This window comes from Pieris napi, chromosome 13 (genome assembly GCF_905475465.1).
Source record: "Pieris napi chromosome 13, ilPieNapi1.2, whole genome shotgun sequence".
Lineage (NCBI taxonomy): Eukaryota > Metazoa > Arthropoda > Insecta > Lepidoptera > Pieridae > Pieris > Pieris napi.
The window spans coordinates 8,961,895-8,986,323 of NC_062246.1; the positions used below are offsets into that span (position 1 = coordinate 8,961,895).

General features: G+C 33.6%; 2 protein-coding genes across 2 annotated transcripts; one reads left to right on the plus strand and one right to left on the minus strand.

Annotated features, from left to right (window-relative positions):
- Positions 1 to 2,071: 2,071 nt before the first annotated feature.
- On the plus strand, positions 2,072 to 5,569 carry LOC125055016 (40S ribosomal protein S3a). The gene is made up of 8 exons (XM_047657208.1): positions 2,072 to 2,225; positions 2,530 to 2,626; positions 3,035 to 3,120; positions 3,383 to 3,478; positions 3,872 to 4,019; positions 4,714 to 4,875; positions 5,217 to 5,277; positions 5,468 to 5,569. The coding sequence occupies exons 1-8, from the start codon at positions 2,164 to 2,166 to the stop codon at positions 5,548 to 5,550; spliced, it is 795 nt and encodes a 264-aa protein (XP_047513164.1). The 5' UTR covers positions 2,072 to 2,163; the 3' UTR covers positions 5,551 to 5,569.
- A 519-nt stretch (positions 5,570 to 6,088) lies between these two features.
- Positions 6,089 to 24,355, minus strand: LOC125055014 (scavenger receptor class B member 1-like). Its single transcript, XM_047657207.1, has 12 exons — positions 24,083 to 24,355; positions 17,191 to 17,282; positions 16,444 to 16,607; positions 12,188 to 12,326; positions 11,636 to 11,745; positions 11,039 to 11,138; positions 10,003 to 10,130; positions 8,786 to 8,906; positions 7,801 to 7,951; positions 7,345 to 7,495; positions 6,984 to 7,080; positions 6,089 to 6,662 (listed from the first exon to the last, which is right to left on the minus strand). Exons 1-12 carry the CDS (start codon positions 24,309 to 24,311, stop codon positions 6,456 to 6,458), a joined length of 1,689 nt encoding a protein of 562 aa, XP_047513163.1. The 5' UTR covers positions 24,312 to 24,355; the 3' UTR covers positions 6,089 to 6,455.
- Positions 24,356 to 24,429: the final 74 nt, after the last annotated feature.

Here is a 24,429-nt window from a genome sequence, read left to right on the forward strand (position 1 = left end):
AATGTCATAAAAAAATTAAACCATAGATTCCGACGTGTAAGACTAAACATTTTAGAGGAACGCAAGAGACTAGAAAGAGTCAGCTTGCCTTCAGATAAAATAATATTAAATATAATAATATATAATATAAGTTTAAAATATTTTGGGTTACTGTTGTAAAGAAAATAAACACAGTACCTAACTCACATTTAAAATGTGTCATATTCAAATCAATTCGTCTAAAAAAAATATATTAAAATTAATAATATTTTCTAAATTATTAATAGTTCTATTCAAAGTTTACCGCAGTGAGAAGAAGGTTAAGAAAAATTCCTAATCTTCTTGTCACTGCAGTAAAAATTCAGAAAAAATATATTCATTTAAATAATCGAGCTCTAATTACTGTTTTTGTACAAGATTAATTTATCACACTGAATGTTTTCTTTTTATATTTTAATTATAAATTAAAACAATAACTCTTTCAGGCTAAAAGATGGATACAATTTAAGAGAACTTATGGAGGAGGGAAATCTATAGATGTATTTAATTCATAGGGCCATATTATATTGATTTATCTTATGTTTTCTAAAATGCAGATTCATTAGACAAAACAGTCCAACAACCCAAAGTTAATGAAGACTTGTGATTTTTATAAAGTTTAGGAACATTCCGTGTAGGTGCTTGCGATAAAATCACTTTTCGACACTCTTGACTTGCCCTAAACGAATTCATATGGGAATGAAATTAGCTCACACTTTATCACGTGACGTTAGAGGGCACGCCTTTGAAAAAGTGATTAGTCTCAAGCCCCAGATCCGCTGTAATACGAAAGAAGTTTTGTGAAATAGGATTTTCTTCTATCAAAATATATTTTTTTTAGTTTTATTTATAGATTTTCGACAAAGTAGCGTACCGTAGGTAGGTAGCATACTGTAATATATCTGTAAGATGTAAATTAAATTGGCTAACTAACGCCACTTTATCCTCAATTAACTTCCTCTACTACGTTACCGTTGGTACTTGACAGACTAGTGGAAGCCGCATCGCGTGCCGTGGTCAAAGCTGCGACGACTCGACGCGAGAATTATTCATGGTATGAAAATGCTAAGCAGCTTTATTTTGTGATGAAGTCAGTTAACAATAGATTCAATAAAGGGTAGAAGGTACTTAGAATCCAGCCGCAAGAGTTTCTGGATGACCCCTCAATAAATTTTGAAAACCATTCCAGATAATTCTTTAATGATGGACCTATGGACAGGTTCAGTACTGAACCCACCACATCATATCTTATGGACATAGACACTTCAAGACATTCATGTGAGGGGGGAATAGGACTCAATGTAATCTTTGAAGTGTAGCAAAGCACCAGGTATAGATTTATTAACAGCAAAATTATTCAAAGCTAGCATATAAACTGCTGCCGAAGCAACTATCTTTGTAACTCAAAAAATCTTCCTTGTCATTGGAACAAGGGTCTTTTAATCATTTTTTCAAAAGAAGGAGGCCTTAGTTTATGTGGCAATTATATTGAAGAGGCATTACTCTGCTTCTGCTCTGAAACGTGGCCGTCCTAAACAATCCTGGCAGTGTTCCTGGCCATACCACGAGCCATCAAATTAACGTGGTCCAGTCAAAGGAAGTCATAGAACCTATAAAAATTGTTAATATCCGCATCCCACCACGCTATAAAACCACGGCCCTCAATGACGGATGTTTTTATGTGGAATGGACCTGTGTGAGTACACAGCGGTCCATTCACCGTGGCGTGTAGAGCTGGAGGAAGTCGGGTCCAAAGCGCGTAACGCGGTACAATGTTACCTAGGTTACCGTCCTTTTTCTGAAAAACTTGAACTTCGTCTTGCCACTGACTTGCCGACACGAACGCCCCAGGCTAAGGTCGAGAAATTGTTTATCCTTAGCAGTCGGAATAACTTTGTTACCGCGTTTCAAGGTATGATTTAATCGTAGTGATTTGTAGCCTCAAAATTTAGATTTCGCTACAAATACTTAAAATTTATAAAAATGAATTTTATATCATTCCATAGACCTTACTAATACAAATAACAGAACGTTTGTTTATGTCTAACTTGACATTTGACAATATACATTAACAAAATTCTAGTTTTGACAGTTATTTGAACCATAAACAAATGCTAGCCTTCTTTCACTAGTTTGAGGCTGAACATGGCGGTTGGTAAAAATAAAGGCCTCTCGAAGGGCGGTAAAAAGGGTGTTAAGAAGAAGATGTAAGTCCCAAATAAGTTACAAAATCTGCTACCTAACTATTACTCAATATAGTTAACTTCTTCTTTTATATCTAGTGAAAGTGATGTTTCAAATATAAGTGGATGAAAGAACTATCTCGTGTCATATTATTGTACCTATCTTGTAATACAACTAATTGTTGTATATATTCCACAATATATTTCAATGATTAGCAGTTGTACCACGAGTTGATTTTGTTGCTGTTACGAAAGTGATTGTTTTGTGCACATGTAATGTTTGGTACGTATTTTGAGGTTACATAAAATAATTTGGTTAAATTTTCAGCGTTGATCCCTTCACCCGTAAAGACTGGTATGATGTCAAAGCCCCGTCTATGTTTACGAAGAGACAAGTGGGAACCACCCTTGTTAACCGTACTCAGGTATGTCAGTCATGTTATTTATTTGTTTCCGGCTAACTTAAGTCATTGTCTCTAAACCAGCTAGCGCTATTATTTAAGATTTCGAGGTTTTTTAAACTCGGACACGTGTAAATTACACGTTGAAACTATTGGGGTTTTGTATTGAAATTCCCAACAATATAGCTGTTGGTAGAATACTTAAAAATTCATGAAAATACTAACTCTTTTGTAAGACTACATGCATATTTTATGTAATTAACAGAAGTAACCATAGACGTAAATGATGATCCACCTAGCTCGCAATGACACAAACCTGATGAGAACTTTGTTCCCTTTTGATTTACTCCTGATACCATCTATTGATGCTCTATCTATTCTACTACTATAAATCTTAAATTCCTGTTTTACTCAAGAAAGTTGTTATTTCAGGGCACCAAAATTGCTTCTGAAGGATTAAAAGGTCGTGTATTTGAGGTATCACTTGCAGATTTACAAGCTGACACTGATGCTGAAAGGTATAATTACATTAACCGTTAACATTTTTGTTTAAAAACAATTGCTTTTTATTTTTCAATATGTAATAATAATTATCTCAGCTGTAAGCAATTATATTTAATCAGATCTCTTATAAATAATAATATGATGATCCACCTAGCTCGCAATGAAACTATTTGATGAGAACTTTGTTCCCTTTTGATTTACCACTGACATTTTTATAACACTCACATTTATTTATTTAATTTAAGAACCCACTTAAAGTAATGTATATTATTTCAGGTCCTTCCGCAAATTCCGTTTGATTGCTGAGGATGTTCAGGGACGTAATGTGCTCTGTAACTTCCATGGCATGGACCTTACCACTGACAAGCTCAGGTAAGATATCTTCAGTTTATTTGTCCGCAAATTTTATTTAAACATTGTTCAACATAGCAGTGTACATGTTAACATATTAGTACAGAAATGTAGACATGTAAATGATTGTAAATTGTCATCACTAATTGTATCTCTAATTATAAATAATAATTTATAAAAATAAGTGTAATAATATAGGATTGCAGTCCAGCTATATGGGGGTGTTTTCATAACCTTTATATCGTTTCAAACTGCAAATATTAATGCTAAAATATGATTTCACATCAATTATTATTTATTGATGAATTCATGTTATTGCAACATTCTTGTTGCTTTTAATTATTGAGTATCAATACGAGGATCTTCTACTCCTTTTTCTTTATTTTCTTCTAAACAAAAACCCTGCAATTCCAGATGGATGGTAAAGAAATGGCAAACTTTAATTGAAGCCAACATTGATGTAAAGACCACAGATGGCTACCTTCTGCGAGTGTTCTGCATTGGTTTTACCAACAAGGACTCCCTTAGCCAGCGCAAGACTTGCTACGCCCAGCACACGCAGGTAAGAACTTTATGACTTCCAAAACTATTAATCATGGTTCACATATAGTTTATAATCAGGATAATATTCAATATTATAGGAACCATAGCACTATTAAAAATTCCTTAATAATTGATTTTTCAGTTTAAAAAGATAAATCTCATTTCAGTCAGCTTAAACTTTATTATTATTTTAATGTATTAGTTCTGTTTGTTTTGACCCAGCCAGTCCTGTCATCACTGGTTGACTGATGCAATGGATGTTTTAAATAATTGACATTCAACAAGTTGAGTAATTTTGATGTAATATTAAATCTGCAGTCCAGCTATATACAAGTTGTCTATCACCTGTATATCGTTTCAAACTGCAGAAATAAACGCGACCGCATTATATTGTGCCTTAAATATTTCTTATTTTTGGTCTTTTATGTCGTTGCTACAATCTGAATTTTATATGAACAAAATCCAGCACATAGGCTAAGACATTCAGAGACAGTGCTCTAAGTCCGACCACAGCTACAAAAAAATAAGTTTTGGCGTACGAGAGGAAGACCTGCGCATAAGTCACAGTCAGTCTTGTTGCTGAATCTTGAATTTGCTGATTCCCATTATTATTCTATCAGTAAAATTTGTAGTATTATATCTTTTAGGTTTTTTATGTTTATAGCATAATTGCGTATTCGTTTGCTATGTTTAATAAAAGACATTATTTACAGGTTCGTGCAATCAGAAAGAAGATGTGTGAAATCATCACCAGAGATGTTGCCAGCTCTGAGCTTAGAGAGGTTGTCAACAAACTGATCCCTGACTCTATCGCAAAGGACATTGAAAAGGCCTGTCACAGCATCTACCCACTTAGAGATGTTTGTATAAGGAAGGTTAGTATTATAAACGCAGGCATTCAATATTACATAACAATCTTCGAGCAATTACAATAATTTTAAAAATTTATAAAAATATTGGTATATTTGATTTTTCTGTTAGTTGGAAAATACAGTAAGGTTATTTAATTGTGACTAATTGTAAAAATATTAAATGATACTATATAATCTCAGTTTTCAGACTTCAGAATACCTTCAATGTTTAACTGTCATGTACTTAAACAGTGATTGCTCATTGTTTCAGCCCCGCTTTAATACATATTTCAATACCAGAGGATAACAATTGTAGAAATTTGTAAATCTGTCTTAAAATCAACATATAAAACTTTATTTTACAGGTAAAAGTACTGAAGAGGCCGCGCTTCGAAATCGCAAAACTCATGGAATTGCATGGAGAAGGTTAGATTTTTTTTACTATCTCAATTATATATTCAATTTCAAAACTTACAATGATGATCCACCTAGCTCGCAATGACAACAAAACTGATGAAAAATTTTGTTCCCTTTTGATTTTACTGCTGATTAGATTGTTAATATTCTAATATGAATACTGTATAGGGAACAATGTTAATGTTTTATTTTGTTTTAGGTGGCGGCGGCAAGCGTGGAGAAGTAGGAGAGACAGGCGAGCGTCCTGAGGGATACGAGCCTCCAGTACAGGAGAGTGTATAAAAATATACGTTTTAAGTGATTTGTGTGTTTTATTTCATATATTCGAAATCTCTCGTTAATACATATAAAAACGTTAATTGACATGATTATTCCAATAACTATATATGAAAGAAATAATTTTATTATCATTAAAAAATTACATTTATGATAGAACAGATAGCAGATTAAAACAAATGTACTTTTTAAAATGCCAATATTATATGTTATAAATGTTTATATATATATAAATATACGAATAACAAAAACTTATTTTATTAAATGCAACATGACGATTTTACCGTGAATCAATCTGTGATTAAGCTTAAATCATAAACAAGGCTGTTGATTTATATAAATATTTGCTAGACGTAGTTTCCGTTAAGATTTAGTTATTGGTCGAAACTCGTAAACAGCAAACGTGATTTCTGTTGTATTTCACACGATTCACAATAAAAAAGTATGTTAATATTACAATAACAGTTCATTTTAAATCTATATAATATTATATAACAAGTTTTTAATTGAAACAGATTTTTATCTTCAAATAGAGTTTTTTTTAAATCTAAACATCTTACGAAAATATCAAAGTTACTTATGGAATGTCTGTCTTATTAATATGGACTTAAATTTATATGATATCCTAAGTAGTATCGTGCCATGTATGTAAGCAAAACTGGCACAGCCAGTTTACTGTATCTTGAAAATATAAATTCATACAACAAATACTATTAAAAATTGTGCATTCAAAAATCAAATGTATATAGGAAAGAGGATTTACCCCAATAAGGACATTAAACATTGCAATGGCACATGGAATTAAAATGTATTACAATACCTATGTTAAATTATAAGGTAAACTTCCCAGACAATGTCATTCTGTCTGTCTTATATGTAATCTAAGGCACTAGCCCAAAATAAATGCATTATCAGCTAAGTTTGACCTCTTCATTTGGTATAATTTTCACTGTTGCGCATGGCTTTTTCCTTCGTGTTACCAACATGATGAGAATGCATAGACCAGAAATAATCAACGTTAGTATGAAAAATACAGTTAATCCGAGTTGAGCCGCCGCCGTTGAAAAAGTACCGTGATACACGAGCGTTCGGAGGCTATCAGGGAGTTCTTCAACCGTCTGAAATTAAGAATAATATTATTATTGGAACATTCTTCCGCTTTCTGGAAAATCTTGAGTTAAATTTTTTTTTTTTTGTGTAAATCTGTAAGTAGAAATGCTTAAAAGAAATACATAAATATAGGTTTCTCACTAAATTAAAAAGTCGATTGCAAATTACATATGGACAAATAAATTAAAGCTTCTAATTTTATGACGAATAATGACTTCGAATTGCTATAATTCTTTTGAACTGAAGTAAAATGTTACTATGTATTTTCTCTGACACAAAATTTCTAAGTAGGTACATATAATCAAATCATCTTTGACTTTTAATCTTACCATTTGAATCCATGCAACTGGCAGAATCATATTTTCCTCCAAAAAGTTTAGTGTACTGGGAAATTGTGATTTTCGTACAATTATGTTGAGTTGTAAACTGTAAATATGAAGGTTTTCATTTAACTTATGATGTATTTAGTTGTTGATATTATTCTTAAAAACTAAATCAGAGTTATAGCGCTCTTCTAAAGTACTTTTTCGTCTCTTTTTGTCAAATTGTGTTTTAAGTTATGATGAAAATAGATAAAAGTTTATTATGTTTTTTTGAACTAATTATAATTTTGATTAACTAAGTAGTTCGTTCTTTTTGTAGGGAGACATGGTTGGGTATAATGTTAATTTCTTAATAAAACTTAACTACCTCGATTTTCCACTAAGCGAAATTCCAAGAGTTGGGTGAATATCAAGGTACGAATCGTGGAGTTCAGGATTAGGCTCCAGTCCTTCAAACGGCTCACGCAGTTTGGGGTCTCCGAGGTAGAAGTGAGGGAAGGACGCAAGTAATGGAGCACCTGGAAATAGAATGAAATTTTTTGTGTATCCTGTTGTCCTGTGTTGAATATTCGGGTAATTCATTGCTAGGACGCGTGGGTAATATTCGAAAATATTAATTAACGTTATAGTTATGTTAATTATAAACAGGGCAGTAACCTACCCCAGTAAAGTTCCACATTAACTATGTTATTTTATTTTAACCGCATCTGTAAATCATTGTATGGTTTGGATTGACCCTAGAGTCTTGGGTTAGATTGCTGTCTGGCAAAGTATAACGACATTATGCATGCGTACCTATACTAATGCCAAATAATAAACCTACCCATAGTACAGTTGCTAATATCAATGACTCCTCGTGGCGGACAGCTAGCTGTATCAATGTTACAATAACATTGATTCGGTGAATAATGACCAGGATCATCGAATACTGTTCTAGGCATTGAGTAACGGAGTAATTCAATTCCATCGCCAATCTGCAATTTTTTATCATGGAATTTATTCTTATATATACATACATATATAACTTTAGGTTTGACAATCTTAATGGGTATGTATCCTCAGATTCCTGTATGTTTCATGATTTGTTTTTAATAGTCAAGTAAGTGATCAGCCGTCAGTTCGAGCAGCAGGGCTCCTCTGTAAAATCGATATCGATTGTGATTGAATAAATTATGTAAATTCCAAACTGTGAATGACATTCATTAATAAACTGAATATTTGATGTAACACGATGATATCGTCGTTTTAGTCTGTTGACGTTCACTGCTGGACATAGGCCTCTACCCTAAATTTCCAGCATGACCGGTGATGATATGGCAAGCTGAAAAAATCTGGAATTGTACATTTAAAGCTGTCTACATACCGAAGCCGCCGGCCTTGGCCCGCGGCCTTGGTTTTAACGATGTTGCCGGCGGCTTGCGCCCGCGCGATCTACCCCGCGGCACGCCTCTCTCCGCTCTCAACCACCGGTTGCCACTTGCCCACCGGCTTTTAAGAAATAGTGACGTGTCAGTGTTTTTTATCGACTAAACATTATGGAATCCGTTAATGAAGTGGAGAGAAAAATAAAAAAAATAACAAGTCACTAGCAAGCACTTGGAAATCACTAATTATTGTGAACACTGCATGTCGCGACTGTCGTGCCGCCGGGAAAATTGTCAGGCTCGCAACTTCTAAAGCCGCCGGAATAGTGCCGGTGGGCTGGCGGCTGCGGTGTGTAAACAGCTGTAGAATAACACGTGTCGAGTATGCAGGTTTAAAAGTAAAATCATTGTTACCTAATCTTTCTAATTAAACAATATTCTTACATCGACATCCTTCACGTAGTTAAAAGGCAGTCGGCGACACAAGTTCCCATAAAATATATAGATTGTTCTGTTCTTATCCAACATCGCGGGGGGGAATATTGTTCCGTCAGAGCCTTCAATACTGTAACAATAGGCATACTTTAACTGTTTCGCGTTGGTTCACAAACAGTACCTTAAAATTCTATTATATGAAACAGAAGCAGAAATAATTTAAGTATTATTGGGTGTACCTTTGAGCGAATTCTAAATAATTTGTTTTCCCCAATGCCCCGGTTAATAGGGCATGTCTTAATCACTAAACCACGAAAGCTTAGTAGGTAGCTAATGCTATATGTTGATAAATAAATCAGTGGCGCTTCAACCTTTTTAGGTCGGGGCCTCAGATGTCTGTAGTGCACGAAGCACACTTGCACGAAATATTTTTACATATTTTTGTGACTTGCCCCGCCCTATGTAGATTTTCCTTTTTGTTCACATTGAATCACGTCGGGGTCACCAGTTTAGTGTTTGAGGTACACCAAATGAAAACCGAAATAGAATTCACTAGCTTTATTGTCCTCTGACTTACATGGAGATTATAGGGCGACTGAATGATCCACGTGCAAGTGTAAACACGAAATAATGATACGTGGACAATATTACAAATACAATTGCGAAATTTCTATATAGACAATAATTACACCTCTACAGTTTCATGATCATTTGCCAATCTAATAGGCAAGTAGGTGATCAGCCTCCTGTGCCTGGCACACGCCATCGACTTTTTGGGTCTAAGGCATACCGGATTACTCAGGATGTTTTCCTTCACCGTTCGAGCGAATGTTAAATGCGCACATAGAAATAAAGTTCATTGGTGCATAGCCGGTTGTCGAACCTACGACCTCAGGGATGAAAGTCGCACGCTGATGCCACTAAGCCAACACTGTTATGTATTCTGGTTTGTCTTTATTCCTACTTAAATAATTAAAATTACCCTCGGAAGTAAATAATTTCAATATAAAGAATAATAATGTTGGATGATGTGTTTAGACGTCACCCGTACAAGATACACTTTTGAACTATACTATGATAAAGGATAAATTCAATGTAAAAATTAATGTAAATATAATTCCAAGTTTTTTTTCACGTGTTAAACTATGTGTAACATTTATTTCTAACCAAAAATCTTTATCATCTGATTTTAATCATATCATAGCAAATCACTAGATACACCTTACCTGTTGCACTCACTGCTGCTCCAATATGGTAATTTGGTATCGCCATTGAATTTTTCCAAAATATTTATTTTGTCTTTGTCATTTTCACCAGTATTTATCGTCAGTCTGTCGGAAACGGTACCGTTTTTCTGTAAATAAATAGAATTTGAAGTAACGCTGGAAGTGTCCCAGAATCCCAGAACAGAAAATTCCCAACGTGTTCATATGTCGGAAATTAAATTAAAATTGTCTATTAGCTTTGTTTATAGAGTAACAATATTCTAATCAAATGCTTTCCTCGCTTAACAAATAAATATCGCAATACAGCGAGGAAATGCTGCCATTTAAGGTACATTGACCATACACTTTTTATTTATACAGTTTTAATTATTGTTACTCTTGTTACTATTATATGTAGGTTAAGAATATTGTCAATTCCGTAAATAGAGTATAGAACTAGATGACTCATCTATTATTTTGGTTTAGTTTTAGTTAGTTATTTTAGAAGCTCATATTAGATGAGCTACACAAACAATAATACCTAAAAAGAGAAGGCATTAACGTGAAATACTTAAGTGCGAGCGAAACAGAGTATCAGTTTTTCTGTCTCTATTTGCGTATCGGGTTTTATTTGTTTACCACCGAGCCCTTGATGGTAAACAAGTTTTCACCGCTTACTGATAAATCTGTGAAACCCAAGTCAAACCCATATTTTAAGACTTTATCCTTATAAGAGGTGTATTTAAAGTGTCAGTCATGGTGAATTGTTGCATAATTGGCTGTAAAAGCTATAGTGAACGTAAATAACCAAACATAACCTTTCATCGGTAAGTAGTTTATTTTGTCACGACTCAGTAACTTTGTTCAAGAATTATTCATTCGAATGTGTATTTTGGTCAGTAATAAGCAATCTTCAATAAATTAAAACTGTAAATACGACATATGTCAATCATTCGCTATCTCACACGCTGTACGCTGATGCCTGGTCTATACCATAGTCCGTCTACGGTAAATTCTAATCAATCTTTCAATCTGTTTATCGCATTAGAGAACTTACCGTGACAAGTAGCCCAAAGTTGTCAAAACGAAGTTTCCCATTTAAACTCAAAAACGGTTTAGCCGTGTTTATAATGTCATCATCGTAGCCCCATAGGAATCTGAAATTTAATCTAAAATTAGTTTGGGCTTTTAAACCAGAAAAACTATGTTTTATAGGGAACCCCTGGTTTTTTCTGTCCCTCCATTCCGAAGAACAAGACGTCCAAATTGATATCTAATGTTGTTCTCCATAATTTTCATAAATTTCGCGTTTGTCTAATTTCCTCGCATAGTAGACGTAAGATATTATTTTATGTAAATAATTAATGTATGAGTGTAGACAAGTAGAAAGCTATATATGTTATATTGATTTATTTTCACAAAAAATATTCTATCTTCACAGTCAAAACTAATATAACACAAAAACACTATACACAAAAAATGTATCTTTATATATTTTAATTGTAAACCTACAAATAATATAAAAATTGCGAATTGATTTCCGCGGGTATCTTCCGGGCTTCAATGAGAGCGGGAATAACCTTATGCAATTTATTAAGGCGTATTCTTTTAATCCAATAAATTGATGTCAACAAGCAAATATTATTTTTCTTACCTATGAACCGGTAACTTGAGGAATGCGTCATGATGGTTCGTGTACCGCAATGAGTGTAGTAATGGGAATGTTATCACATTTGGCAGATCCAGCGATTTGGAAATAACACCCTGTGAAGAAAAACACACTTTAAGAAGTTTAAGATTGAATTGTTTTCATGAGAAGAATTAAAATTAGTTTGGTCTACCACAGTCCGTTTTCTTTTGCGAACTATCGAACTGTGGAATCGACTCACGGTGTGGGGTTGAGAGATACGAGCTCCAACTATTCAAAGTAAGAGTGTACTCGTCCCTCAAAGGCCGGCAACGCATCCACTAAAAATGTCCATGGGCTGCGATGACTGCCTTTTTGGTGCGACCCGCAGGCTCGTTTCAAATTCAAAAATCATTTAATCATATAGGTAACACATTGTACACTTATGATCGTCAAAAAAAAAATGTAGTTGAAATGCTTCTAACTTTTCATTTAGTGCCAGTTCTCAAATCAAGGGCGTAGAACGGAAGAGAAGAACTGGCAATAAACTTTGCCCCCCCCCCCAAAAAAAAAACTTACGATTAAAGGCAGATTAGGAACAAACACTTGGTCGAAATTTGGTCCAGCACTCATTTCTGGCAAATATTGAAAATTGTTCCTCTCTTGATATGTAAGTTTGTCTCCCTCGAATTTTATGTTCACCCTCTCCAACTGCTGGCTGCAAACATATTTCTTTAAAGTCCCGACTTTGACCATTATAAAATAAATAGGGATTTTATGGAATTCGATATTCTCCAAATAACTTTCTTGATAAATTCATTAATTGGAATGTAATCTTGTTTACACAATAACTAAATACAGTCAAACCTGGGTAAGTGAGGACTGGATAAGTGATAAAATTCTATAAGTGAGTGTAATAGCCAGGACCCGTCATTTTAAGCTCCCAAAACCTCTATTAGCGAGAAACAGAAACCTGTGTAAGAGAGAGTCGTTTTTCCCTCATAGACCTCTGAAAGTGAGACTGCTACTTATCTATACCTCTATAAGCGACAGTTGAGCTTTATTTATTTATATTATTGTACAGAACAAATTACAAATTTAACATCTGCTATTTTATGACTCATTCTTAACTTTCGTGGAACAAAATAACGTTGTTATTTTATCGCATTCTTTTCGAATGGACACGTGTGCCTTTGTACCGTCCTGTTTTTCATGAAATTTGCTAGAAAAGCATGGTACTTAGTCAGTGACGTTACTGTCAAAAACTGCTTCAAGAAAGCTGGGTTTTGGAAAAGTACAGATGAGCAAGACCTGCCAGAGGAAAATTATGTTGAAGTTGGACCTAGCAACGAGGAATGGACTAAGCTTGTGTCTCACGAATCCAATATGTTAATGCCGAGCTTCGAAGATTTCGTTCAAATTGACGACGACGTAACTACCGCTGGAGAACAAACCGACGACGATATTGTTAAGAACTGTCTGAACACCTGTATTGCTGGAAATGTCAGTGAAGACGAGGCACAGATTCCGGAAACAGAAATAAAGATCATTCCAACGAAGCTAGCTATAAATGCAATTGGAGACAGTCCATCAGTACTTTGAATACACGGCGGTTGTTGATCAAGCAATATTCGACAAAATTAGACTTAGAGAAACACATTCAAAATACAAAAACAGAAACCCAAACGAAATTGACGGATTTTATAAGTGTAAATAAGTATACACACTATTAAAAATATATATGTAGGTACATAATATATGTTACGCATATTATGCACATAATTTTATCATATTACATATATTTACTACATTCGTACTTGCTGTGACTTGTTATTGCTGCGTACCTCTATAAGAGAGAAAGGCTACCCATGTACCTGTATTAGCGAGAAACTCGGGTTAGTGAGAAACGTCTATAAAGGCCGATTTACATTATCTTAGTGTTTAGGAGAGTGCTTTAGGATAGTACTTTAGTTGAAACATGTAAACGCTACTTGCTTTAGTAAACGCTACGCTAAAGAACTTGCCTTTCAAGTTGTACTAAAGCACTCTCCTAAACACTAAGATAATGTAAATCGGCCTTAAGCGAGAATGAGATTGTGGTCCCTTGAAATCTCGCTTATCCAGGTTTGACTGTAGGTACTCATATTTACTTATAGATACTTATTATTGCATAAACTGCGTTTATAAATATTCTTGTGGCTAAACTCAACATACTAAGGGTCTCTTTCACAATGTATGGATAAAGTAGCAAATAGCTATGCAACACATAAATTATTTGTAAAGATAAATTGTGCCATTTGACACTCATCGGACTCATAGCTTATGATGGACTTTATGTGAGGAATATCGCTATCTGACAGTCGTGAAACGCAACAATAGTGTTTATCCTACTAATAAGTAATAAATAGCTAATTGGTAACTTATGAAGAACTTATCCGTACATTGTGAAACAGACCCTTAAAGATATAAATATATCTAAGAGACAATAAATGTTTAGTTGATAACTTCAACCAGTGTAATAAAGTTTCTAAAGTCAATGGATAAACTATTTCCTTCCGAGAATTCTAATAACTATATCTTAACGCCACGGTGACCTATAACCTAGAGTAATCCATACAAGCGTATATTTTCTAGAAAATAAATTGTACATCAAAGTTTCCTGTTACATTCTATTCAATGTTGTGATCAAACTTTGGATGGAATAAATCGCGAGTTTCGTTTATAAAACAACGATCGGTTGTAAAAAAGGAACGTATCGCCTCTATCAAGCTGACCAACCAATCACAATCAAGGAAAACATAGTTGTGTTAGTGCATATTAGTACTGTAGTCTTAAGTGCTAAACAGTGGTAGGGAAAAAATAGAACACAAGAACAGAGTGTCTTCCTTAACAGAGGCTGTAAATAGTGTTATGGAACACTTTCTTATGTTAAATAAACTTATTAGTCTAAAGTTGACACATGTATTTAAATAAATCCGCCAAGTTTTGTAACATTGAGTGCCTTTCAATCATCAAAATATTTATATTTTATTGATTGATCATTCTGAAAAATAATTCTTATCTAATTGAAAACATTGACATGAATAAATCGGAGCACTTAAAGAATCAATTGTTCGATTTATTGGTATTGTCACCTTACAGATAAATGTCAATATGGGTTACTGCACTCGTTGCACTGAGATATCAATAGTTTTTTTCTTTGGATCTGACCCATCAGAATTGTTACCATTCACTGCCCAATTGAATCAATATTAGAGTCACTATATAATTCGGGTGTACTATTTATAGTTATAATAACTTTTTTGACCATCTGACTTAAGGGGACTTCACGGCGACTACCGCAATGGCGTCTCCTGCGAGATTTGGACCTCAACTTGGGCCGCCTTGGGGTGGGTGGTCCTAAAGTACCCGTGCAGTGCCTGAAGGGCAGGACGGAAGCCCACTAGAGTGAACGAAGTGCGAAGTAAAGGACCCCGCTTTCCTCGGCGAAGGAGGTTTTAACCTATCTGACTATGCTTAGCCAGGTTGTTGTTAACGTTATTGGATGATCCAGATCCGTCAGAACGAGTCGGGGCCTCCTACGGGACTTTTTTGTCAGGAAGGGGTAATCATTGATGCTTTTGCCCACCAAAATAAAAAATTTATGCTTTTTTTTTGGTTGAGATGTTGTTTAGCGTTGTCGAAGTGGCGTGTGGACAACAAATTCCTCTTTTGGGCTATGGTAGGGAACTCCAGGTCGTGGTCGGTCGCGACTCTCATGAATCGCGACTAGAGCGCCTGTAGCCGGTGAATATGAGAGGGGACACAGTGATGAAGGACGAAGACTACGCTAGCGTAGGTCATGTATGGTCGTATACAGGCCTTGAACCGTGTCATCTTGTGTTTAAGGCACATCTGACTTCATTTATGCAGGAGTAAGTAGAGGCATTATTGCGAACGGCGGCTATGTGTTTGCGGAAGCACATGCCGCTATCGAGCGTGACTCCTAGTCATTATACATATTTTTGAGAAAGAAAAGTGTATTACCGTTTAAAATGATATGTTAGCGCGCGTAACGTTCACTCAGCGCCATCTACAGTTGCTTACTAAAGGAAAACTCTTATTGAATTATTTTTATCGTTACAAATGAAAAATGGTTAATAAAGGTGATATCAGACGGTTCACTCGAATGATTGTTCACTCGAGTGAATGCTTCATTTTTTTTCATTCTATGTTCACACGGCTTAGACGAAATGATACAGAAATGAACATTCATTGTTCTTTCTTTTAAATATGTCATCGAATGAAGTCGTACGTCTTGGAATTAGTTTAATTTGTGATCATTTAATCAAATAGTTGACAAAAAAGAAACAAAGAAAACGTCGACGGTGGTGGGTGCGACCATGGATTGAAAGAAGAAATTTATTAGGAGCTTCCAATACATTGTTGAGAGAACTAGCCGTTGAAGATCCTGATTCATATTGTAATCATCTTCGAATGGACGAAAGTAAATTTGAAGAAAAGTTAAAAAAAAGTTATAACTTCGTCGACAACGTGATGTCCGTCGGCTACAGGACTCGAAACAAAATGGCCGAATCCGAATGAACGTTCTCTCAGTGTTCAGACCGTTCATTTCAATTCATTCGGAGTGGGAATGAAAGATACCGGATGCCAATATCCAACACTGTTGGATCGGTTCACTAATGAATTCATTCGGCACTCGTGTTTCATTTTTTGTTCAGACATTTCATTTTGAGTGAAATGTACCGAATGAAAGGTGAAAATGAACAAAAAATGAACCGTCTGATATCACCTTTAGTAGCATGCACTGTAATAAAAGAAAAGTATTTACTTACGAGTAAACATACGGCCCAATATCCTGAATTTTAAGTTTACTAGCTCTACCATCTCGTACGTCCTCCCAGTTGGTGTAATTGAAGAGATGTACTTTCATTATAGGCCGCACCGTCGGTCTACGCCACATGGAGAATGCGATCGAGTTGTTTCGGATCGCCATATTCTGTGATATATGATTCATTTACATTTATTCATCAAGAATGTACTTATTTTTATTTAGAATGTTTAGGTGAATACTCCTCATTTTCAAAAAATCTGGTTAATTTAGTTTGTCTGTTTTACACAATATTAGGCATTAAAAAGACATACATACTTTTATCAAACATAATAAAAAAAAATGTTAATGAAATATTAATTATTTGGACTTAACGACTATTTCTATTTCTATATTTCTCTACATTCGTTTTAGATTAATTTTGGTGTTGTACAAAGAGTGCAGCGGCACTCTGTAACTTCCAAAACCGATTGCGATTCTCGAATTTTATTTTGGGAGCTTTATACCACGTATATCCAAGGTTTGTAACTGCAGTGCTTTATTAAAATTGCATCAAAAACGAAGATACAGATTGCAGGGTTTTATTGTAAGCAGACTTTCTTAGAATAAGAGTTTCCGTTTTGATTAAAAGGTTTAATTTTTGATTTCATAAAATTCGTTAAAGATAGATTTAATCTAAATCGTATGTATTTTTAGTTTTGGGGTATTTAAAATACTCCACATTGCTTATACTCTGTCAAATAGTACTTACAGATAAAATAGCATCATTGATTGTGTTTGTAAAACAGAAGAATATGGCTCCTATAAGGCTAAGTGCAAATGTTGCCGAAAGAAGTGTCAAAACTGAAAAAAAAACAATAATTAAAATAGCAATAATTTCCCAAACTATATTTTGGAATCGTGATTGTTTTAAACAGTGCCAATTTAACAACTATCCAGCGCTGCCAGCACTTCTTTTTTGGGAATGGAATATTGCTTTTAGCCTTGACAGCTCAGGCGGGCCAGCACTGGAAATTTGTATTAGTTTTATAGAGTAGCCCCAATTGGACATATAGTATCTCCTTCAAAACTATTATAAGTAGTAGAATGATTTCTATTTGTCTTTTTAGAGTTAGTTGTTAATAAATTAAATCAATGTTGCATACACATTCTATTTTTATTAAACTTTAATGAAGTATTAAAATTACAACAAAAACGTGTTTATATGTTTAAAATAGCAATAACATACATTGTATTATTATTCTCAAATTATGAATTCTCCTTTACTGATTTATCGAATCCTCGTAACGATACATTTACGTCTTCAAGGCCTTATCAGCAACAAGGTATGAGTTTAAGACAGTGCGCAGAATTTATAATCAATACGTACCTTCTCAGAACTAGGACTCTTGGTCCCGGCACTTCGTAGCTAAATAGTATAATTTTTATATGGTTTAGTAGCTTTCTTTGGTTTAGGGATACGTAAGAATGATTTTTGATTCATATATCTTGTCATGTTTCAGTTTGCCTCAAGTTGGTACGATGGCTCCACAAAGACATCACAATCAGCCTTTGCGATACTGTAAGTCACTTTTCGAACTCACACAGCGGTTTTCACAGCAGCCGTCGCGCTCAAATCAGTCGTAAAGCAGTCATTTTACGATTTGTCATTCTGATAAACAATAAACTACAAGGTCCTTCCTTATCAGAATGCCAAATCGAGTTCGAAAAGTGAGTTACAGAATCGCAAGGCAGGAGTTCTATTACGAAAAACGAACGCTGAAGTTTCGGACCGAAACTAAAGAACTATTTCGAATATGACGAAATTGCATAATGAAAAAAGACAAAACAAAATGTCTAATGGTGAACTTCGGGAATAGGAAAATGTACGTTCCGTCAACAGAAACTTCGTATTTAGTTTTTTGTAAAACAATTTTACTTTCAAACTACCATCATTCTTAAAGAATTATTGTGCTCACATAATCATTGTTTACGTTCAATCGAACTGGCTAACCTTGTTAAAATTTATGTAAATATGTTCCTCCAAAAAATGGTTGTAAACGCATATATTTGGAAGTAGGTAAAAATAACAATAAATATGTATATATATATTCAGGTCCCATTGAACAAAATGAATACTAACATTTTCTTTTTTGTCCGTTTCACGCGAATATTCCTATATTCAATCGTATTCTAATTGCATTTTCCGTAAACAATTAAAAATATTATTTTCTAAAAATATCTGTGCGATAATATGAATGACCCAACCAATGTTTTGATATTATTATCGAAGCTACTATGTCTTATCTAGACTATACAATACTTATCTCAAAGCAGTTATAAACAAAAAATTAATATTATCTGGTCATTATGAGCTTTTACGATACATTTGACCATGATAAATTTTGTATTGAATAGTGTTCATGTGCGGTTTATTTCTGGTTTTTATATAATATTCGTTAATTGTTTTGTACAAGTTGTCTGATGCAGTGATGCCAACTTCTACAAAATGTTCCCCCTAAATATCGATTAAAACCCGGTTGTGTTCGAGGCCTTATATAAATTGTATAGATAGATTCTTGCAATTTATTTAAGATAAAGTAAATAAATTTCTTGAATAAAGTACCCCCTAAAATCACTCTAAATAAATATACCCCTCCCCCCATATAGTCTAAATAAATCACTGTAAATATATATGTATAGGGGTTACATTTATTTAGACTTGATTTAAAATAATTACAAATAAATTTGGAAACAAGTCGGCATCACTGGTCTGATGGAGACGGTGCTACGGATTGAACCACTTTAAAATAATGGGGTCCGTTGATAGATGACATACAAGCAAAATAAGAAATATCGGTTACTAGGTGACGAAACATTTAAGTAGTTGAATTTATAATCATTATTTTTTAATATAACTTAGAACATCTAAGACTTAGTAGACGCAATTCGTGACGTTATCAATTTTACTACTACTACTACTTATAACTAAATTAAAGATTTAAGTTGGCGCCTGGTACAGGCCCCCATAGCTGGTGCTTTCCTCGCTAATCGAATAAATATAACAATACAGCGAGGTAATTCTGCCATTAAACGTACACTGCCACAGGGACCAAACTTTTTAAACTTGTTCTAATTTTATACTTATAAATTTTTGAGTATTATTACTGTGTATATTGAAATAAATTAGAGATAAATTAAAGAATATTGTAAGTAACGTATCTGTCTAAATAAAGTATAGATCTTTTAAAGCCATTGTTTGATTATATTATATTATGACTCTATGAGTATCACGTGCGTATATTTCAACATAACTTTATATTGCCTTACATTTATAATATTTATTTAAGAATCGAAATCACGTATTAATGATATAACAAATAAGGGAATTAAAATTTATTGTAATCAAACATACTCAACAAATAAAGCCGTACCAGACCGATCCAAATGCTAGCAAAGATCGCGAGTGTTGACGTAATGTGAAGTTCGCTCATAGGCCCATAATAGACCAGCTGAGACTCGTATGGGTACACCGTTATTTTGATAAAAGTTTAATAAAATCTCGCGGGGTAGGTTTTTGGCGATTATCTCGATTTCTTTAGTGAGGATAAGTAGCACTTTGAGCACAGAGTTTTAAAATTTGAATGTTCACATAAAATACGCGTGTGAAATATTATAATGAATGTGTCATTAGTCGAGACGCCAAAAAAAAATTAAGGGACTGGGAAAGATAATAATATACAAAAAGCGCTACAACCTTTAGCTTTTTATAATAAAAAACATAGTTTTGTTTATTAATATCAAAAATCTGAGACCCAAAAGAGATTTCTGTGTGTTTCGTGATCAATTGTTTTTTTGTAACAGTAGGTAGGTGGTAAGCCTTCTCTGCCTGACTCGAGTCACTTGGAATGCCGGTATTTCACGGTGTTTTCCTTCAACGTACGAGCGAGTGTTAAACGCACATAGACACAAAGTCCATTGGTGCACTACCAGGGATAGATCCTACGACCTCAGGAATAACAGTCGCATGCTGAAGCCACTACCAACCTTACAAGAGAGTCCTACATTATAATTTTTCTCTTAGACATAATAAACGTAATTAGTTCGAAGTTTAAGTAAATGTATGAGAGCCAATATTGATTTAAGAATCGCGATTTTAAGAAAACTAATTAGTGATTTGTGTTTATAAATTGACGTCACCTAATCACGTGTTTAAAGATAACCCTCAGTTTCAATGTATAAAAAGCTAATGACCCTTGTGTAATGTTTAAAAGATCCTTTAGGATTTTTTAAGGCGGTTAAAAAGTGGGATTTTTCATGTATTATTTAACAACGAAGGCTTTAACAATCCCTGAATTACAACGTACACGATTTTTTATATTAAGGGCTCGCAAGTGCCTTGCCGGCCTATAAAGAATTGGTACGATTTTTTCTATAAGGACCCTAAGTCGAATATAAATAAATGAAAATTTAACATTCATAGGGAGAATGTATCTAAAAATATCAGATCTTTGGGTGAAGAAATTTTAAAAACTACATCACTTTATATGTTTGTAAAGAGTTAGGCCGGGATCACGATCGCATTAGGTACAACAAAAGTGTGTGGTTTTTAATTATTTTTGTTTTAAATAAATTAATGTCGCAATAGAATAATATTAATGAACATATTAATCATATCAATCAAGTATACAGTATTATATATATTTGAATAAAACTCGATGTTAAAAAGAATAAGGGGACAAAAGATATATTCAATTTACAGGATTCATAGTATTATTTCCTACTGTATCTAGTCAATATAACAGACATAGCGGTTTTTCAAACTCGTGTGCAATCGCTATCTAAGGTCAAAGGTCAGAAAACAGCAGGAAACGCCAACAAAGTAATAATAATTTTGATTGTTAACCAAAATTTAATTAATATCGAAAAACTAGAAATACTATTTTAAGTAACGTGGTTTTATTATTATAAAATAAAAACTTCGTTTCGCCTTTACATGATTTTTAGCTACATACCAACATATTGAATATTTTGCTATGCACCCCAATAGGGTATTGTTGTCTCTATGGAGACTGTTCGCTTTTCCGCAATAAAAACCTAAGTACTAAATAAAACATTTATTTTATAATTTCCAATTTTTCTCTGCATAAAATCCTTTCTCAGAGTTCAAGGAATAGTCATTAGGAATAAACATATTTTTATTTATACATATAGATTAGAATTATGTCATAAGTTAACCATTTAGACTAATTATTTCCCCGTATTTGTCTGCTTTGGAATTTTCGCTCAGTTAACAAAAAATCTTTATTTATAATGCTAACGCAATGTGTCAACGAAAACGTCTTTTAGCATTTACAGGATATTTGCGGAAAATTTAAACCAAATTTGTTAGTTTGTATAGAATAGATCTGGAAAAATATTCCGCAAAGGTTTCTATTCTAAAGCTAAAAAAGATTGGTCGTATATTATGAACAGTTTTTGTTCTGTTTTTTTATAATCCTCTTGTCTACTCGTAATACTCTACTATTAAACATGTCTGAAAAGGTATCCATTTGAAGCTAATTATTTTAAGTCACGCGACAATTACAAAGAAATAAAATTACTATGACATTGGCATTGATAGTTCTTGAGACAAAAAAATATTTATAAAGGTTTTGTGTATATGGTCAACAACTTATTAATTTGTGTTAAAAATAGAACAACAAATTCGACTCAAACTGTTTCTCTAATATAGTAAAAAGAACATCAATATTTTATGTACTTTTTCGCGATATTTATTTAGTTAAATCAACTTTTTTAAGCGCCTATTATGTACTTTTTATTAAGCCAATTAGTATCAATTTTCATTTTAATATTTTTAAATTAAAAAAATTACTAGTAAAACCTAAATTGGAAGTGTAATATTTTGACTATTTTTTGTATAATTTCTGTTCACCGTAATTGTCATGTATTTTAGAAAATATAGATATACTAAAAAATGTATCATATATATGATGTGGTGTACTTAATTATATAAATAAAAGTTTGATAAATACTACTAAGGATTTAAGACCGCTAAAGTTTGCGATTGTTTAAGTCTAGTCCTTTTATCTATGACATGTAAGTGTATGTATTTATTTACACACAAATATTCATATAGGAAAAGCGTTATGAACGTTAAAACACACACATAGAAATAATACGTGGTTTAAAATGGAAAAATAGAAAACTAAAAAAAAAAAAGTTTGGTTCCTGTGGTAATGGACCTTTTATGGCAGCAATTCCTCACTGTATTGCGATACTTATTCGTTGAAAGCACCAGCTCTGGTGTCACCGGTACTATATACCAGGCGACAACTTAAATCTTTTATTAGCACCTGTGCACTTGAACCCCACGACCAAAAGTCTCTTATATTTTCCGCCTGCTTCTCCGGCTTGAATACTAGTTATTTCTGGAAATAAATTCCTAAACCTTTGTTGACCAGTTTGAGGCCTCGACTTGTTTGTAACAAAAAAAAGGGTGCGTGTACTTATATACGCGCGTAAGAAGTTATACTTCTTTGGCATTATTAAAAATAGTTTTTGATTGCATGCAAATAATTAATTACAATTTAATAATCAAAGACTGGAAAAGGAGTAATTATAGTCAATAAAGTTCAGTTTACATTTGAAAAATTAAATAAATAAATATTTATTATTATTCTCTTACATTAAGTGTAACATAAATTATATTATTATTCGAATGTTGTTTTTAAATTATGTCCAATGCCGTAGCATGTTCCGTGGGCAACTTCATTCTGTTAATTTTGTGTCACGGTGCGCGCGCATCGTAAAATTTCACTCTCATCAATTTTTCATAACGCGCCTAAAGAAGTATAACATCAAAAATGTTTATTTATAATGCTATGTCACCTTTAGTTACTTTTAAAGAAAATTCAATAGCTGATTAATATTTATGAAGTCCTGTAACCTTTATACACATCAGTCACGTGGCACAATTTCGTCGGGGACTGTTGATTAAAAAATATGTGTATTTGTGTCATTTAAGAATGATAATTAACACGTGGATATTTGTGTTTACAAGCATTGAACGTCATATGGTGCGACGCCATTTTGCGTAAAAATTTGGTGGATTTATTATTGTTTTATGAATTTTTATAGCCTGAGCTGACATAATTAAAAATGTCAATTAATCTACGTTTTATAGTCACTAATAAATAATCTGTGCTTTCTATCTATCTTTCTGTGCAGTACTAACAAAATGAGCAGTGTTGGATCAGTGGCTTCAGCGTGTGACTCTTATCCCTGAGATCGTAGGTTCACATTTACACGTCTTCACACTTAAAAAATCTATTATCGCCATAGGAACGCAAAGTGTGCGTTTTTAAAGCCCGAAAATTTCATTCTAAACTATTCGGGGTAATATTAATTTATTAGTAATCATAACAATCAAATATACATTATTTACAATTTTCTTAACCTACATAGTAATAATAAAAATAATTAAAAATAAAAATAAATCTAAAAAGTGTGGTCCTTATGGGAGTGTACCATTACTTCTGGCAGCATTTTCTCGCTTCGCGATACTTATTCGTTGAGCGAGGAAAGCACCAGCTCAGGAGACACCGGTACTTAATTCGGTGTTAAAATTAAATATCTTTCCGATTGCGGCCTTTGTTACTCACATAAATAATATCTCCTGTCCATCTGCTGACCCCAACACAAAACAGACCATTGCTTTTTGATACCCGTACATGTAAATTGGGCTCTTCCACAGCCCACGCACCCTTGAAGCACAGTGTCCTCACGAATTAAGATTTTTCCATTACTAGGAGATATAATCACCACTTTATTGTCATCTTTTGGTAGAATTAATGATGAAGATGTTGTTTTATCTAATACTTCGTGATCCATTTTGACGTGGAACCGCGGCGGCGGTTGGGCGATGACTGGGGTCAAAATCTGTGTTATCAGCACGTTGAGGTTATCAAAGTATGGTGTAGATGTTTAGGGTCAAAATTTATATGATACT

What these genes read in the sequence shown, in the direction of transcription:
- LOC125055014 (XM_047657207.1), bottom strand. Translation starts at nt 24,311, where the DNA reads ATGGATCACGAAGTATTAGATAAAACAACATCTTCATCATTAATTCTA. An exon ending in TCGCTTAGTGGAAAATCGAG is followed by an intron (nt 7,081 to 7,344) that starts GTAGTTAAGTTT and finishes TCATATTTACAG; the next exon opens with TTTACAACTCAACATAATTG. An exon ending in CAGTTGCATGGATTCAAATG is followed by an intron (nt 6,663 to 6,983) that starts GTAAGATTAAAA and finishes TCTTAATTTCAG; the next exon opens with ACGGTTGAAGAACTCCCTGA.
- LOC125055016 (XM_047657208.1), top strand. Translation starts at nt 2,164, where the DNA reads ATGGCGGTTGGTAAAAATAAAGGCCTCTCGAAGGGCGGTAAAAAGGGT. An exon ending in CCCTTGTTAACCGTACTCAG is followed by an intron (nt 2,627 to 3,034) that starts GTATGTCAGTCA and finishes TTGTTATTTCAG; the next exon opens with GGCACCAAAATTGCTTCTGA. An exon ending in CTTACCACTGACAAGCTCAG is followed by an intron (nt 3,479 to 3,871) that starts GTAAGATATCTT and finishes CTGCAATTCCAG; the next exon opens with ATGGATGGTAAAGAAATGGC.